The 17,423-nt window shown below is 40.9% G+C and overlaps 1 protein-coding gene across 6 annotated transcripts in view; it reads right to left on the minus strand.

Moving 5' to 3' along the window:
• The window catches only part of fhip1aa (FHF complex subunit HOOK interacting protein 1Aa), a 30,563-nt gene extending 13,575 nt beyond the window's left edge, over positions 1 to 16,988 (minus strand). Inside the window, exons 1-4 of one of the 6 annotated variants that reach the window (XM_040023842.1) lie at positions 16,758 to 16,988; positions 3,954 to 4,014; positions 3,379 to 3,443; positions 1,912 to 2,132 (exon numbers count right to left, since the gene is read on the minus strand). In XM_040023842.1, coding sequence (XP_039879776.1) covers positions 1,912 to 2,037 — 126 coding nt within the window. In that variant the 5' untranslated portion in view covers positions 2,038 to 2,132; positions 3,379 to 3,443; positions 3,954 to 4,014; positions 16,758 to 16,988. Of the gene's footprint in view, positions 1 to 1,911; positions 2,133 to 3,378; positions 3,444 to 3,953; positions 4,015 to 9,836; positions 12,685 to 16,733 lie in introns of those variants that run through there. The other 5 variants (XM_040023840.1, XM_040023843.1, XM_040023844.1 and 2 more) reach the window with 5 other exon arrangements.
• Positions 16,989 to 17,423: the final 435 nt, after the last annotated feature.

Raw genomic sequence — 17,423 nt, forward strand, 5'->3', positions numbered from 1 at the left:
AGTGGCTCACCGATGCCAATGACATAATTACCCAGCTACATTTCTGAAAGAATGCAAAAGCATTGACATATATTTTTCCTTCCTACAATAGCCCGACGGGCAGGGAAGAGATAGATTTTGGTAGCCCGACTGAAAAAATCGCTAGCTCCAGGACATCGGGCTAGCAATATTGCAAGCCCTGTATCTGATTGAGGAATCACTCATCTTTGGAAAAGAGAGTTTATTACAGAGAAATGGCTCTTTCCAAAATAAAAGCTATACTATCCGCTTCTTCTGGGCTATATTCTCAGCAGCATAAGGAGAATCATGTGCTAACAGCTGTCTAAATGACTCGGCTAAAGTTAGTAGCATGCTTGTTGTTTTTGTCTTTGCACTAGGATGATGTCGGCATAAATGTGCAGTCATATTCGTTGTGTTCCCACTAGTGCTTTCAGGTTAATCTCGTTGAAATGACCTTAACGCCACAACACGGCAAATCTCCGTTAACGAGCTACCGCCGATCGCCCCGTGCATGGGGCTAGACGGCCAACACGTTAACGAGCTAACTGCGCTAACACACTAGTTCACACCAATGTAATTGAGCATTGCATGGCACATCCAACATACTGTTTTACTTTAGTCCATGACTCGCTTACCTTCAGGGTCATACGTCACATGAAAACCAAAATAATTCCAAACGCCAGATCTGAATGAGAGTGGGGGAGGTCCATGTTGCAAGGAGAGCTTAACTTCTGTCTTGCTAGCTTGCCCTGCGCTCTTCCTTCTGACTATGCTGTCTGTGTTGAGCGCTCAGTGGATCTGCGCTCGACAGTGCAGCCTAGGCGGAGTAGTCGAACACAGATTCACTGAGCGCTCAACACAGACAGCATCGTCAGAAGGAAAGTTGATAAAATAAATTACAAATGTTGTATTGTTCGATACATATGCCTACCGAACCGAAAGCACTGTATCGAACGGTTCAATATCGATACGAATATCGTTGCACCCCTAATAGATAGATATAGTACCAAATCACAACAACAGTTGCCTCAGGCACTTATATTCTAAGATCAAGCCCATACAATAATACAAAGAAAACAGAAAACCCCAACAATTACACAAACCCCTGTGAACAAGCACTTTGGTGACAGTGGGAAGGAAAAACTCCCTTTTAACAGGAAGAAACCAGAACCATGCTCAGGAAGGGGCAGCCATCTGCCACATATTTAGATTAGAGTTTAACACAATGTCTTTAAACTTGCATAGTTTTAACACTAATGAAACCAAAAGTGGGATTCTGCTTGATTTTGATAAATTCGGGTCAGTCATCACATTGACAACCATAAATGTAGATGGCAGTTACCATTATGCTCCTCTATGTCCTCATTATTCAGTGTCCCCCTGCCCCATGTTAATGTGTGCAGAGTTTGTTCATCTCTGTGTGGGAGGAGTGGGATTAACAGGCTGCCGTGTCCTGCAGGGGAGTGAACAGGGACACAAGCTGCTGGAAAGAACCAGAAGTCTGAGACCGTCAGCCTTTTACCGCCAAGATTCCACTGACCCTGCCCACACTGCAGTTTACTGTTATAGGGGGACTACATGAGTCATTTTTTGCCATCAGGTTTTGAGGAAGGAACTAAATAGAATGTGCATCTTTATTTACAAGATTTGAATATATTCACTTCACAAGGATTTCGTTATATTCTACTGTACAAAAGTCTTATGCCGCATTATATTTTCAATGGAAAATGGAAAATGGGTGCTTTTTAACCACATTTTTGTTTGTGAACATGTTTGTTTAACCTTTTTAGAGGATATCAGGTGAATACTTCTGAAGTTAAGAGATCCAGATTCTTTGCTTCTAGTGTGAAAAACTAAGCTGGCTGGAGAATTCACAGTTCTGAGACTGTTAGCTTGGCGCTGGTGTTTTACCTGAGCCCAGTGGTTCTTGAACACAATCATGCAGGTCTCTGGGTCCACCCCTTTCAAGACCAGAGACTGTCCATCACGGTTTCCACTGGCAACCACAGAGGCCATCATGGTGACCGGATCGCACATGGCTTAAACCATGTCATAGGCAGGACAGGGAGGGCTGTCCTGGCTGCTCACTGGGCGTTACCAAAACCAGAGAAAGAGAGATGATCACAGGAGACCTGAGGAGTCAAATAAAAGAGGAAACACAAAATGACATCATACACAAAGCCAAAAAAAAGTTTGCTTCATAGGATAGCAGCACAATGATACGGCTGGTGATTGCTGCAGACTGCAACCCCTCTTTGCTTCTGCATGGCCAGCTAGGAGCTATGACAAGCATGCAGGAGAGAGAACAATAACAAGCCAAGTCAGAGGAGTCAGTCGAGGAGAGAAAGAGAAGCTGCTTCAAGTTAGACTTTACCGTCTCCTGCAGCAACTCTGCGCTTCACACCGAGCTGTCAAATCGCTTTTGGAATATATCATACGCCCCATTGGATTCCTGCAGGCCCCTGGACATCACTCTCATTACAGAAATATTTTGTGACATCAGAAGGCGAGCAGCAATTGGGTGTGTCTGCTATGGCTGAGTGTGGGGATCAAGGAGGGTAAAAAGATTTAAATAAAATACAGGACAATGTTAGTTCTGTAGATCACAAGTGATTAATTGCATGTCCCGCTTTTACTTCTGGATCAGAAATATTACAAAATGTATGAAAGCACTGCTCACACCGCTTGTTTGGATGAAGAACATATATTATTTTAGCCTGAGGGCAGCTTCGCACAGCAGTTCCAACACTCTCACTGGCACCATAAAAAATCTGGAAGACGCTCAATCTTTTTCCCCCCTAAGAAAGGAACTAGTTTGTTGTTTCCCTTGGAAAGCATGCTCATGGAAAGATTCATACAGCCAAAACTGAACAGAATGAGAGTAGGGCTTTTCGAAACAGAAACATGTGAGCTGCCATATAACCAAAACAATACGAGTTCCCTGCTACACAGTTCCCTGTGACACGCTTCCAGGTACTGTGCAGGCCTTTGCTTCACAAGAAAGAACATCAGGATGTAATACGGATCCCTTTCCTGTGTGTGCCGACAGATACCAACAATCAAACAAAAGGTCCACAGCCCAAGCCGTGGAGAGTACTTTCAACTAGAAATCAGTTTTACCGGATGAACCTGGATAAACTAATTATACTTAATATATATCAACAGCAATAGCATTACTTAACTATTAACATAAATGCGACAGGCTTTTTACCTGTGTATGAGAAGCCCAGCAGCTCATGGGAGCTCAGATTTGTTTTTTAAAACTGTAGATCTGCCTTAATGTTTTGTTAAACATTAAAAACTAGAACAGTTTTAATGTTTTATATTAAAGATAAAGTCCCAAAGCCAGTGAGCCACTATTAAGGCTTGATGTTTTACCTGTTGAGCTGATATGTGTCCACTTGAGTTGACAAGTTGTGTTGGGAGATCTTTAGGATTCATTACTGGGAAAACATACAGGTTGTTAAGATACTTCAATATGAACCAGCAGACTGACAGAGCCACCCCTACAACCCAACCACTAGCCTGGCTACAAGCAAACTTTCCAGCACTACACAATGACATGACAAAGTGCGTTTGTCTGTGAATACTAACACAATGATGGGACCAAGTCAGGCAGTCCCAATACGGAGGGCGATATGGAAACCGTCACCACAGGGGACCAACTGTAAAACACACAGCAGCTGCACAACATGGGGTCCCAATTTACGGCTTCTAGTCCCCAGCCCCTAAACACATCTCCTGACGAATCAGAGCTCACCACCCCCGCTCACCCGTCACTTTGCCCCAATACCACACAGAAACATCTCCGCCACCCATACACGTTAGGCTCACTTTGCCAGGCAAAACTTTTCAGCCATCTGCTTTCAGTTACGAGTGACTGCAGGCCGGTTAGATTCTCAAGAAGGAATGTGAAAGCAGCGTGGAGCGAGCGTGCTGGCAGGATTTCTTACCTCACGTGAATCATCTTCAACTGGCACAGGTCGCTAAGCAGACAAGGACCTCATTCTGCTCCTGTTGCACAAAAACAAAAAACAAAAAGAGAGACAGAGAGAAATATGAAAATATGTCCAGAGAGGAGCAGGAAGCGCCTGTGTGAGAGGCGAGGCATGGTGGGAAGTGACTGGACATGAGTAAGCTGCTCCGAGCACCAGTTGGATGGAGATGAAGAGGAGGTGGTTACAGGGAGGGAGCGAGGGAAGAGAAGGGAAGGAAAAGCAGAAGTGGGAGGGAGTGAAAAGGAAAAAAAACAAGCTTAGTGAAAGTCTACAGAAAAATGAGGACATACAAGTACAAATTCCAGCAGTGCACGCAAGAAGACTAAGATTACGTATACTGTATGGCAGCACTTAATATTCCTATAAGATTCATAATTCACAGAAGAATAACACGATTGTCCTTTCCAGTTTGTGATGTGACACTGCACAGCAGCCGTCCTGAGCTGCGAGAGGCCAGCTGCCCTCTCTGGCACCAGCACGACCCATCATGTAAAACATGTCACTTGAGACAGCAGCCTTAAAAGTCTCAGGGTCCAACTTGTAGTTGTGTACACTGTAACACAAACCACAAAAGGTGCACGCTGCCTTCAATCCACGTTGAAATTCTGAGCAGATGCAATTCAGAAATGTGTCTTTCTTGGAAAGTGTGCAAGACTTTCCTAAAGCGTGACGTCGTGTATACAGCAACAGTCGGACAGAGACAGGTGTGTGTGTGTGTGTGTGTGTGTGTGTGTGTGTGTGTGTGTGTGTGTGTGTGTGTGTGTGCTACATGCACGAGTTCTTAGAAAAGCACCAAACCAAACGTTTGTTGACTCATCTTTGGCTCAATCCCAGCAGTACATTATACAAACTGTCCATCGGTCCGCACTCTGTTTAAAGCCACATAACATGTCTACATAAGAATAACACGGAGAGCAGTTTTGTTCAGAGCTCTTCAACCTGTGGACAGGAGGTGCTTACAAATTGAATTGCCAGCCTTGCGATTAATTATTAAACTACATGCAGCTCACAGCTGCTCCAAATTTGCCTTCGTTTTCCTATTTATGGCCTGACAGCAGACATTAGCACGCGGGTTGGCAGCTTGGTCAAACAGGCGCGAGGTGCTGACTGTAGAAGTTGAATCAAGAATGGTTGCTATGATTTAATCATTTATAACTGGTGTGATAACAGTGCTGTGTAATCACACCTCCTGAAAAGATCAAGAGGGATTAATTCCATTTTAAGTGAAGGTGAAGGTGCGGGCATAAATCTTTGTTACACAAAATGATTCATTTAAAACAAGTGAATCAGCTGAGTGGGCTGGGCAACACATGGTGGATTCTGACTTATACCACATGTCAGTGTAGTCTATTCTTCTTCTTTCAGCTGCTCCTTTTAGGGGCCAACACACCGGATCATATGCCTCCATCTCTTTAACACACACCACCTGCATGTCCTTCTTCACTCCATCCATGGATCTCCTGCGTGGTCTTCCTCCTTTTCTTCTACCTAGCAACTCCATAGTCAACGCACTTTGTCCAGTATATCCATTAAACAGTAATATATATTTAGAAATATATTTGAGGTAGTGTAAAAGTAGTCTGGCCACAATTTGAGATAAATAGACAAGAATAGATAACCATGGGACACAGTATAGTGAAGCAACATCAGGCTATCCAACAGACTGTATAAAAAGTGGCCCTGAAAAGTGAAGCCAATGGGCAAACCGGCATTGTTTTCAAATGACCAGCAGGGGGCAGCTTCTCAGGTTGACCCAAGGCTCCCTCATCAGCGATCTCAATAAATATGTTCCAGCAGAGGTTTTGTTCTCGACTCTGCTATCAAGTTTCCTTTAGTACAGCATGAAGTTCATTTTCTCAATTTGACACTGTTGTAAGGCATCCACTTGCCTCCTCCCTTAAACGACTGCCATCTCCACTGCACTGTTGTCACCCTTGTACACAAAAAAGGTCCAAAGTATCTTTTATTCTTCAAACCATCACATTTCTGAACATGAGCAACACAATTACTATTCAAATTATTTTTACCAACGTTACTATGCAAGGAGAGTGAAAGTGTGTGTATTGCGTGCTAATGTCTTATCTTGAACTGATTGTTTTACTGCATGCGGCGTATACTCACGTCATGGGACATATAAATGTAACTATCTATCTAAAGAAGATAAATCAGGGATATGCACTGCCACTCAATCTCTCAGTCAGATCCACACCTTTCTCATTCCATCCAGTTTCACAAGTGGATATCAGCTAAACAGCTGAAAGTAAACCAGTAAGTAATTTCCTTCACTTTTTTAAATTCTCTATAAGATCAGTAACCCTCTCAAGCTCTTTTTATATGAAAAAATGAGTCATGTAACAGCTGACTCTTTAGATATATCACCTAACTTAACTGTTGCTGTTTAAGTCTAAGAGCACATTAATGTTAACAAACTGATCCTACAATAGGAAAAAAAAATACCTGTATGAGCATGGGATTATTTTAGAGATTAAAGTATTGTATTATACATTGTTTGTTAGGATTTCTGGATTAGTTTGTTTACATTTTTTCTGCACCCTGTCTATCGTCTCGCCTTCCTGCAATGCCGTCTGGTCCACATCACACTGCCAGGTTCACTCATGTGTCAGCATCACTGCCTCTCAACTGAATTTTCAGCTGTATTTCCTCCAGGTTTCCATGTCGAAACAGCCATCAGTTTTTGATACTCAGGATAATATCAAAAGCTCCCGTTTCAGAATCACTTGTTCTTTTGTCAGGGGGTACAATTTTCAAGATTAGCTCAAGCAGTGATTAGCTGCTCCTAGACAACAATACACCTGCAACAACTACCTCTCAAATCTCCATTCAGTACAGCAGGTTTCTTGACCTATTAATAGCCAAATAGGTCAGGATTTGGGCCCAGCAACAGAAAGGAGACTATGCCCCAGCGCTTTCTACTCAACTAATACCCCAACAATCCAACGAGCGTCCGACACAGCATGAGAACAAAGCCACTTATTTCTAAGAATTAAAATGTGCTTTTTGAAGAAATCCAGTTCTAGGCCTGTTATGGAAAATCATGACCTACATTTACAGGTCTCATTTACAGTACCTGCTGTCACACAAAGAGAGACAGACCACTCTTACCCATAAGTCACTGCTCTACTTGCTCAAAATAACCTGAAATACAGTACAGTCATGAAAAGGTTTAAAATACAGGCTGCTGAAAACATCTTTTGTCTGTGTGAATCTGTGAGCTGCTTCTGAAAGAGTTTCTCCAGCAACTATCCAATTACAGTAATTTGATAATTACACATATTTGTTGCTTCCACATCACAGTCACAAACATAATAAGACAGAAAGACTGGGATGCTACCTTCCTTTTCCTACAGCCCTGTGCAAAAGTTTTGAGCCACCCCTCATTTTTCTTTTATACTTTGCTTCAAAGGAGCCAGACATCTTGGTCACTTTTTAAAGTGCTCTTGAGCAATGGGTCTCTGGGCTTTCTGAAGGTCTTTCGAAGATTGTATTTCAGTCTAGTCCCTGTACCTGACCACACCACAGAGGAATTTTTGTTATTTTTTTGCTTAGGTATTTTTTTATGCCAGTTAACACTGATCTATGAACTATTTAGGCATAATTAGCGCTGTGTCTGAGCATAACAGACATCTCAGCAAAGAGCCAACTTTAAATTGTAGCTTTAGGTACTTTGCTACTAGCAGCCTGCCGCAGGAAAGTATGATTCGTTCCCCTTTCTTTAGCTGAATCTTTAAAAATACCAATGACTGGGCTGGAAAAGTAGAAGATGAACAACAAGAGAAAAAAAAACCCTACAGCAGATGGACAGCATGTCAAATTCATGTCCTTAAGAAAGAAACTGTAAAACATCCGGCAAAGACCTGACACAGAACCTGAGAGATGAACAGGGAGAAAAGGCAGGTATGCCAATTACACAAGAACTGCACTGAGAATCAGTGATAGCAGGTGTTCTCTATTAATGAATCCAAATGGATTTTTCGCATCAAATCTACACCATTATATACAGAGGTGGTCACGAGAGAGGTACAGCGAAGAGTGTCTACAGCCATCTATAAAACACAGTGGAGGCTGTGTCATGGTTGGGACTGCATTTCAGCAATTCCAATCCCATTGGCTCTGCTTTGGGAGTGCCTACCATCGCTAAGCAGCACATCAAAGACATTACATTCGTGCAATTTAATTGCGTGGTCAAATCTTTGTGCTTTTTGGAGTTATTTACCCACTAATTACATTTAAAGTAATGCAGTACGTTGCTTAATTACTCCCAGAAAAAGTAATTCATATGATCTTTCCCTTAGTATTTAGGTATGAACACAAAGCCAACAGCACAAAGCAAAGATGAAAAAAAAACACACAAAGAGACTTCAAAGCGATCGCCACAGTGAGTCTATTTTAGAAACATGAACAGGCAGATATGGAGGCTGCAGCCTGACTGCTCATCACTGACTTTGTCACCAGATGAAGTTCAGGGTTTGGCTGCTGGGTTGAGATCAGCATTCACTCAGTTTTATCATCACTCTAAATTCTTGGCTAGCTTAAAGTTGTGCCGAAGTTGTGTTAGCAGCATAATAAGATTGTTTCTGTTCTAGATGCAGTTTGCACGTTGCCAAAGTGCTCTCATTCATATCCATATCCACGTTGCAGACTGTGCCACCATTTACCTCTTCCAGCACACAAACTGAAATCAGCTGATTGTAGCGCAAGTGCGACTGGAATCAATAAGCAGGACGGCTATAAACAAGCAGACTAACAATTCCAAGGAATTGAACTACTGGGAAGCGGTTCTCTAGAAAAAACAGTTCTCCGTACTGGGGATCAGATTTTGATCCACCATTGGTACCATCCAATTGGCAAAGGGTTCATTTTTCAGTAGGCAAAGATTCCAAACACACTATCAGTGGAGTAAAAGCATATCTGGATTAATCAAAAAAACTGTCTTGGTCTTTCTGTGTGGCGTTTGTATGTTCTCCCCATGTCTGCGTGGGTTCTCTCTGGGTACTCCACCTTCGTCCCACAGTTTGGTAAATTAGTGATTCTAAATTGAACGTAGATGTGAATGGTTGTCCATGTCTGTGTTAACTCTGCGACCGACTGGCACCCTGTCCAGGTTGTACCTTAGCTCTATGACACTGGGATGGGCTTCAGCTGCCCGGGACCCTGAAATGCAGAATAAAACGTTGGATGAGGGTGGTGGTGGCTCCAGACTTTTGCTCAGTTTCATATCCTAGTGGTCGTCTGTATTTCTTGCTGCAGATCCTAGATGTTCAACACACTGAAAACTAACACCCACACTGAATTAAAAATGCTCAATTAAAAACTGAAAATGACAAAATAAAATCCAAAGCTGTGACAAAGCCAACATAAATGGCCCTGTTTTTTCCCCCCACTAATTTCACAGATACAGTGCACCATTACTCAAAGCTCTGCGGGGTTACTTTACACTTGCTGTGCATCATTTCTAAAAATGGTCCTGGCAGCATTTAGGGCCTGCTGCAAATTCATGTCCTCTACATCAACATAAGAATCAGTGCATCATTACGAACATGTTATTAGAAAACATTCAAGATCCCATTTTAGCAACAGCATTGCATCACACCTCTGTCACAGTGCCAGCTGCAAATGGTTGCACAAGTTTAAGTAATTACTTATTATCACGACACAGCGGCACACTAGACATCCATAATTTCTAAAGCTTAAAGAGCAGCACTCCAAAGGTAAACACCAAAAAGAGATCAGTTTCTGATGAATCAAAGTGAAATAAAGACACGGACTGATGGGAACAGATAGGATCAAACATAATGTAAAAATGAAAGAAATGTTCACCTCTAGGCCTTTTGTCATTTCTTCTTTTCTGATCTGGTTTCGGCATTGTCAGCCGACTGCAATCCCAGAAGGGTTCATACACAAAGGTGTGTCCTGTGCAAATACCTGAAGGGCAGGACACACCTTTAACTCAGCATAACGATCATATTTCTCGCTAAACAGGACCTTTGATCAGCTGAGCATGAAAAAAAAAAAAATACAACTTATGCTTCTTTTCTAAACCTACCTTTTATTAAAAGGTGCAGCATTCAAAGGAGAGTTTCAATGTTTCCATCAACTTAAAGGTGCTGTTTAAAGAGAAGAAACTCGCAGCAACCATAGCAACCCAGAGACCAACAGGCCCATTAAAGTGATAGCAGCTGCTGAAATATTTAGAGCTGTAGGTGAAACCGCTGAAGGGTAATGTAGTGTCTGGTCTGAGTGTTTATACTCCTCACTAATTCAATCAGCAGCACAGCAGGGAGGAAGAAAAGCCATTGTTTTTATGCAGATGCTGACCACTGTGCCAGTTCATCATGTTTACAGCTGTCATACTAAAGTAAAGCTTAAATTACATATTATTAATAATATTATTACATTTTTTTATGTTCATTTCAGTTGTTGTTAGACAAAAAAATAAAAAGTGAAAGCAGCAGCTGTAACTAGCTTAACTTTAACAGAGGTTAAGGCACAAGTAGCATCTCAAACCACCCAATAATACCTCATTTTGAAATCAGCACATACCAATAACAAAGGTATAAAATATCTAACGAGCAGCAAAAACATTTCTGTGAAAATATCTAACCAGCCAAAACGAAATTTCAACATGATTAGGTGATTAGTGCACAAATATTTCACCCCTAAAATTACATGTGTGTGAATTCTGTCAGATGTAAACACTACAGGCCAGATGTGATTCATTTAGCATTTGCTAATGCTAAATTAGCTTAGCTGCAACATTCCACTCTACCGTTTTTCTAAATGTTAATTTAATATAGTATAATATAGTACTTGTAGCAGTACTATATTGCAGTAAAAGAGTTCCCTATCCAAATAATACTTCTCTTCCTTTGACTAAAATGAACAGTGCTTAGAAACTATTGAGAAAAATAGACAGATAGCACGCTAACACTTTTTACAAAAGTGTTAGCGTGCTATCTTTCTTCAAACAAAAACATTTTTATATCATGTATATGTTGCTTCATTCACTGAAATGCTGTTTCTTAGGCCACTATGTGTTCAGTAATGACGGTAACTAGCTTATGTAAGCAGATAACTTCGCTCCATGCCTGTGGATTTTCACATGCACACAACGGCTAATGGCTCGATTTGCCATTATATGCAAAATGATTCATCAACGTGCTCAAAGGCAGATTCTCAGTTTAGCTTGAAGGAAGCAAAAGGAGGAGAGGAAAAGAAGAAGAAAAAGAATCAATTTTAAAAGGCAATACATAAAGCCTGAAAGAAAAAAAAAAAATATGCCACTTAAAATAACCAAGTTCATTATACAAAGGGGATAAAACTAAGAGAGACTGACCAGAACACACAGAAACCAACTTTTAATCAACGTTATCCAATGTCTTGTGACTCTCTTAGTCTACTCTTAAGCGATAAAGCTTGAAAAAGCTTTTTACATCAGAGGTAGATAAGTTCCTGCTGCTGATATGAAGCATGAAGTCATCCTTTACCTGAATGCGGTCATCCTTTACCTAACTTCAATACATCTTAAAATGTTTATCAAAACATGCAAACAAATGATTTTTTAATGATCCCAATTAACAATTCAAAATTGGGGTGCTAAATCATTAGATTTACACAAATATTATAATTACTTTAAATGACATAATGGGACTCAGCTAGTCCACAGGGCAGCCAGTAGATATTTCATTCTGCTTTTTGCTTCTTTTTTTTTTTTTTTTTTTTATGAGAATTTTATTTCTGCTTCTTTTGAACAAACGCTGTGATTTGTTGTAGACGATGATGCAATGTACTTGAGTCTTGCTACACTGCGATACCATTGTTACTGAGGGAAACGATAACAATAGAGCAATATGATACAATCATGTAGACTTGATACTATCATATTCTATGAGTTACACTCAAAAACTCTTACAGATAAAAGTCTGACAATATTGTATTGGACTCTGTAGAAAAAAAATTAAATAAAATCTTAGTTTAATGTTAGCATGCTAACGGTAATTTTTAGCCAACACATAAATCGCAATTATAAATCTCAGTGTTAGCATTTGCTAGCTTACTTACGAGGTTCTGGAAGTGTTTCCTAACAGTATCCTTGTTTCACATTAGCAGTTTAATTGTGTACCTTTAATTATTCAAGCTTTGTTTATGAGAATTTTTGCCTATTCTGTTAGTTCTCTTCACAGAACGGTAAATGGACTGGTTTTTATATAGCCTGTGTAATTAAAGGTCCCAAATTTATAAAAATGGTACAGAAAACATGTCCTCTCTACCTTCCTCCCCCCACCCTTCCTCTGATCTTCACAAGTTAAATTACCGCATTGCATGTGTGCCGGTGACATCATTCCTTCATTCATGTTGGCAGGGGAGACTTTAGCCTGTCCTCACGCTACAATAGGCGACTGTCAGTGATAACAGGGCATTTTGTGTGGGTATATCCTATCTCTGCTCTCCTCCTGCTTCCTCTGGAGCTCGTTTGCATCGCATCTCCCTTGCTGATAAAGCAGACATGTTTGCATGTGGGATGGAAGAAGGAAGAAGATACGAGGCTTCTTGTGAAGTTCAGAGATGTTTATCAGATAGACGAAAGAGAGCTACAGCACCAAACTGACATAATTAACCAAGAAGATGAAAAGTTCTTGTAAAAAAAAAAAAAAAAAAAAAAAAAAAAATGGAGCTTATGCAAATAAATAAATAATTCACAGCTAGCAGCAGAACTTTTCTTTTTAATTTTCAGTCTTGTACGCTTCACTTTTCTTTTCCTTACAAACACATTCAGTCAAAGAAAAAAAAAAACATTGGCCTTAAAGCACCCGAGCACTCGTCCTATACAATATTTTTTTTGTTTGTACATAATTTTCAAAGCAAAACAGATGCAAAACAAGACAGTATACCCTGGGAACTGTTTATCAGAGTAGTAAATACTAGCCTCTACATCTGCACAATAACTCTTCATTTTATCAGAGTACAAACTGCTGACTTGATAGAAAAAAAAAGAAAAAAAAAACAACCTTCTTCCAGTTCATTGTAGGACAACATAAGTGGTTCAACCAGATTGAGTGACAGTGTATTCATTTCACAGCACAGTCACGACACTACAGAGTCTGTTGGAGTTCTCTCAGTAGAATTAGGCCTAGCCAACAAACGGGACCATACTGCATAAGTTACCAACAATGATCATAATTGAAGTACTAGAAGTCAGTTTTATGATGAGGATACATCAGACTAAGAGGGAGTTGAAAATGAAAACGCTCAATTTAAAACCTAAGGAAGCATTTACAGCCAAGTTATCCTAACCTAAACCTCCTGCCCAGCATCTTATTACATGCGCTTAAGCCGTTAATTTAGCTCTCTATTGTACTCTATATGTTGCATTTCCATTCATGACAAACTAACACCCTCACCCAACTTCCAAACAAAAACAGGCTCAGATTAACTGCTGCCATTGCTGGTCAGTTTAGTATATTTGTCACCTCTCGGGGTCACGAGACACAAGAGGGGAAGGTGGAGCTAATCCCAACCACGGGACAACTGAGCTGGCTTGTTTATGGAGGGCAAAGTGGGAAAACACACAGAATCACCTACTGATGTGTTTAGATTTCTCACAGCTTTATGTCTTGTCAAGTATTTTCAGACCGAGTAACAACAGATAGGCACAAATAAGTAAGGTAAAGCAAATCAAAAACTTGTGACCTGAAGCTATGCATGTAAATCACATCAGCATGACCAGCTTTCAGTGTCTAGCATGCTGCAGTAGATCCTGTGTGTGTAAAGGCCCTGGAAGCAGGTCTGAGCATTGATCTTAGCCAAACACATTGCTGGACTGCTTGAGCTCCCCCTCTGAACATCAGCAGTAATCGTACAGATGACTGATTAACTGTACGTTCCTCTCATGCCTCAGAAACTGCTCTCAACTCTTCATAAGGTTTAAACTTCACTTGCACTCTTGCTGCATGTTTAATCTACTCCAGCTTAAAATGATGTGAGAGATGAGAGAGAGAGAAAGTAGGAGGCAGGCCCACCACAGCTCATAAGCACTTATAAACAACAGACAGTAGGCTGCGTTAAACAAGAGAGTCTGTAAAACTGCCTCGAATTACAGAAGTTTTGCTAAACTTTAAAATTACCTGACGCCATAACAACCTCACATTTTTACATCCTCTGCAGTTGAGGCATTTTAAAAACAAGCCTGAGCAAATACGGCAGACCAGCCAGGTCAAACTCATTTTACATTACGTCACACGTGCAGCCCACTTTGACCTCTGTGGGCTGCATGTGTGCCGGACCAGTAAAACTCCCCTTTCTTCCAGCGTAAAGAAGTTTAACAACGCATCGAGTCCCTCATGTATTTTAATATAAGAACAAAGAAGTGTAGTTTCAACATTACATAGGAAAATACTGTTAAAAATACAAAGTCTATGCCCTCCTTCAAAATTTGCAAAACCATCCAGTGGGACCAGCTTGTGATTGACAAATCACTACGGTATGAGCTCCTCTGTTTCCTACTCAGATCCCCACCCGACTCATGATGTCTGGTTTCGAAAAGGCAAGATTGCAGCATCCAAAATGCTCAGCACAAGGCTTCATCGCCAGCTGACATCACAGTGGCTCCATCCATTTTTTGTTTTTGTTTTTAAATGAACAGTTCTCACTGAATATCTCTAAAGAGACGATTCTGCAGAGAAGCCCTGATGTGCTTAAATGCCATCCATGCACAGAAGTCCAGCTGTGACCAGAGTGTGGTTTTAGGTCACTGCTTGTGTGCTGGGATGCCTTTAAACTGGATCCATTGAAGACCAGTTCAGCCACCACAGTAGCCACATCTGACAATGACATGCAGACATCTGAAGAGGACACTGGTCCTAAAATAAAGATCAAGCAGTTTGCCAGAAATCACATAACCCAAGCTGGCATTTCAGTCACGTGATAACACGGTTTACTGTGCAAGGGACGCGAGAGTGACCTCAATTTGTCATATCTGAAGTGATAAAAAGTGAACCATTGATAACAGGATTGCCTAAAACACCAAGTGCACAAACAGATTTATATCTTTTAAGTGCCTTATGTTCACACGCATGCAACACTTAGGGAGAAAATGTACTTGTATACTGTAGCAGTCAAACAATTAGTCGATTAAGCAGTTCGCATACTGACAATAAATGATTTTGTCTTTTATCTACAATTTTTTTGACAGCTGTTTAATTGTTTTCAGTGACTATAAGCAAAATATATAAAGATACTGGCACTCTTAGTGCCCAACGCAATGTTTATGCAAAGTTTCATCAAGATTAGTTCACTCATCTAGGAGGAGATAGAGGACAAACATAGACTATGAGGACTATTTGTAATCCTCATTCTATTCTCTAGTTGTAAAAATATGTACATATATATATATAATCTATACACCGATTTTTCTAAAGGAGGAAAAACATTAAAATGTGGATCATAGCCTTCTCTTCGTCATTTTACTGAACCGCTTGCATGAATATGGACACATAAATGAGTACCTACCACTTCCAAATTTTTAACATACGTTTTTTAAAAGGTATCAGCCAGCTATACATGTTATTGATTATCAAAATTAGGCTCATTTTAATTTGCACAAGCACAGGCTGCACTTAAAGCAACCTGCACAGCTTTCCATTTATACGTATTAGTGGGGTTTATGGGATTAAACATGCATAATCGGCTGTTTTGCAGCTCCATGCATTTTGTCCCGTCATAAATTCCTTTAAAAAAATGTCTTCTTTGGTAGTAGCCTAAAGGCTGCCGACCTCTGATCCAAAACATTTCAACACACAGATGAGAAAACCATGACTTTGGTTGAAAGTTGTAGTGAATCCCTTAAAGCTCATATCAAGAGATCTAGTCTCGCTGTCACGTTGTTTCAAATATTTATTAATGATTCGATGTGCTGCACTAAAATATGGTGACCTCTACCTTGAGATAAAACGTCAACTAATAAACTACAGAGGTTGTAGTAAGTAACTCAAGACCGCCATCTGTTCATTGCCTAAATCGACGCTCAGAAGCTCAGTTTGCATCAGGTGATTGTGGAAAACCCCCCAAAACAAAACAGTGATTTAGCAGGTAGAATAGGACCCCTGCACAGGAATGGCACACATGAAAAATTCACGATGTTTGCAGGTAACTCAACACCCGCACACTGCGTCCTGCCTGGGAGTGGATGCCTGAGTTCAAAGCTCAGAAAAGAGCAGGCTGAAAGGCGATAGAGAGCATAACATAAAGTTTATAACAATGACAATAACAGCAGCAGCACGTGGATACAATATTTGTCTCGTGCTGAAGATTCTGCGTTATTATGTAACCAGATCCGCGAACATTTTTATGAAGCATTGGCTGCTTTTTTATTGGTGTACAGAACTAAGATTAGACATAGGATGGGTCTACTTTGTTTTCTACGGTCGGGCAGAAGTAGCCAAAGAGGAAACGAGGCAAAACAGAGTTTAGGTTTTCACTTCTCTAACGTCACAGGGATGCAAACTTGTCGCCGTGATCCTGGGTATCTCCCCCCGGTAAACCCAACAGAAAACACCCCGCAGTTTGGAGATACCCAACCCTTCCACCCGCCTACCCACCCGCACATGTTAGTCACAGAGTCTGGAGCTGTAAAAACAAGCAAGCAAAACTTAACATACAAGTCAAACTACCACTGCCAAGTGTTGCCTGCCGAGCTGGCCTTTCCCGTCTTTTTCTTACCGTCGGACTCGTAAAGATCCCCACCTTGGTTAAGAGCGCACAGTGACGATCAGCAGCAGGTTTCCAACACAGACACGCACTCGCTCTCTGAGCCCCCGTAATAAATGTCCGCGTTTTCCACAGCTCCACAACGTCCCACTTTAGAAAAAGTACACAGAGACAACCTAAACGTAACCCAAATCCTTAACCTGGTCCGTGGCGCACACAGTGGAGGTGAGCCCACACTGATCCTCTTCTGATCGCTCCTCCCACAATACCAAGTGGTCATGTCCACTGAAGAGGTGTTTCTCATTTTTTTGTAATACCTTTTGGGAAATAACCACGTGACGATATGATTAGCGGCGTTTAGCACCCTGTAAATTCTGTAAAGCAGGGAGCCATAATAGTCTGTAAATTAATGGTGTCAGATGTAAGTACTTTTTTAACTATTACTTTTTTCTGAACTGTCCCACCCGGACGCACACAACCTCTCGATCATTTTCGTCCTGCATAAGAAGATCTGCCAAATCGAGCTAATCTGGGAAAAGTTCGCCTTATTTATTTTTGAGAATTTAGATCTGAAGTCGAGATTAGAGTGTGGGTTTGAGATCAAGCAGGCTAAGAATAGGTGCTGTACAACGGTTTACTCTTCCCCGACTTTCCAAGTTGTGTATAAATCTGGGCCTCAGCATGTCTAACTCCACCCATATC

This window comes from Simochromis diagramma, unplaced genomic scaffold, assembly GCF_900408965.1.
Source record: "Simochromis diagramma unplaced genomic scaffold, fSimDia1.1 OVJJ01000302.1, whole genome shotgun sequence".
Taxonomy (NCBI): domain Eukaryota; kingdom Metazoa; phylum Chordata; class Actinopteri; order Cichliformes; family Cichlidae; genus Simochromis; species Simochromis diagramma.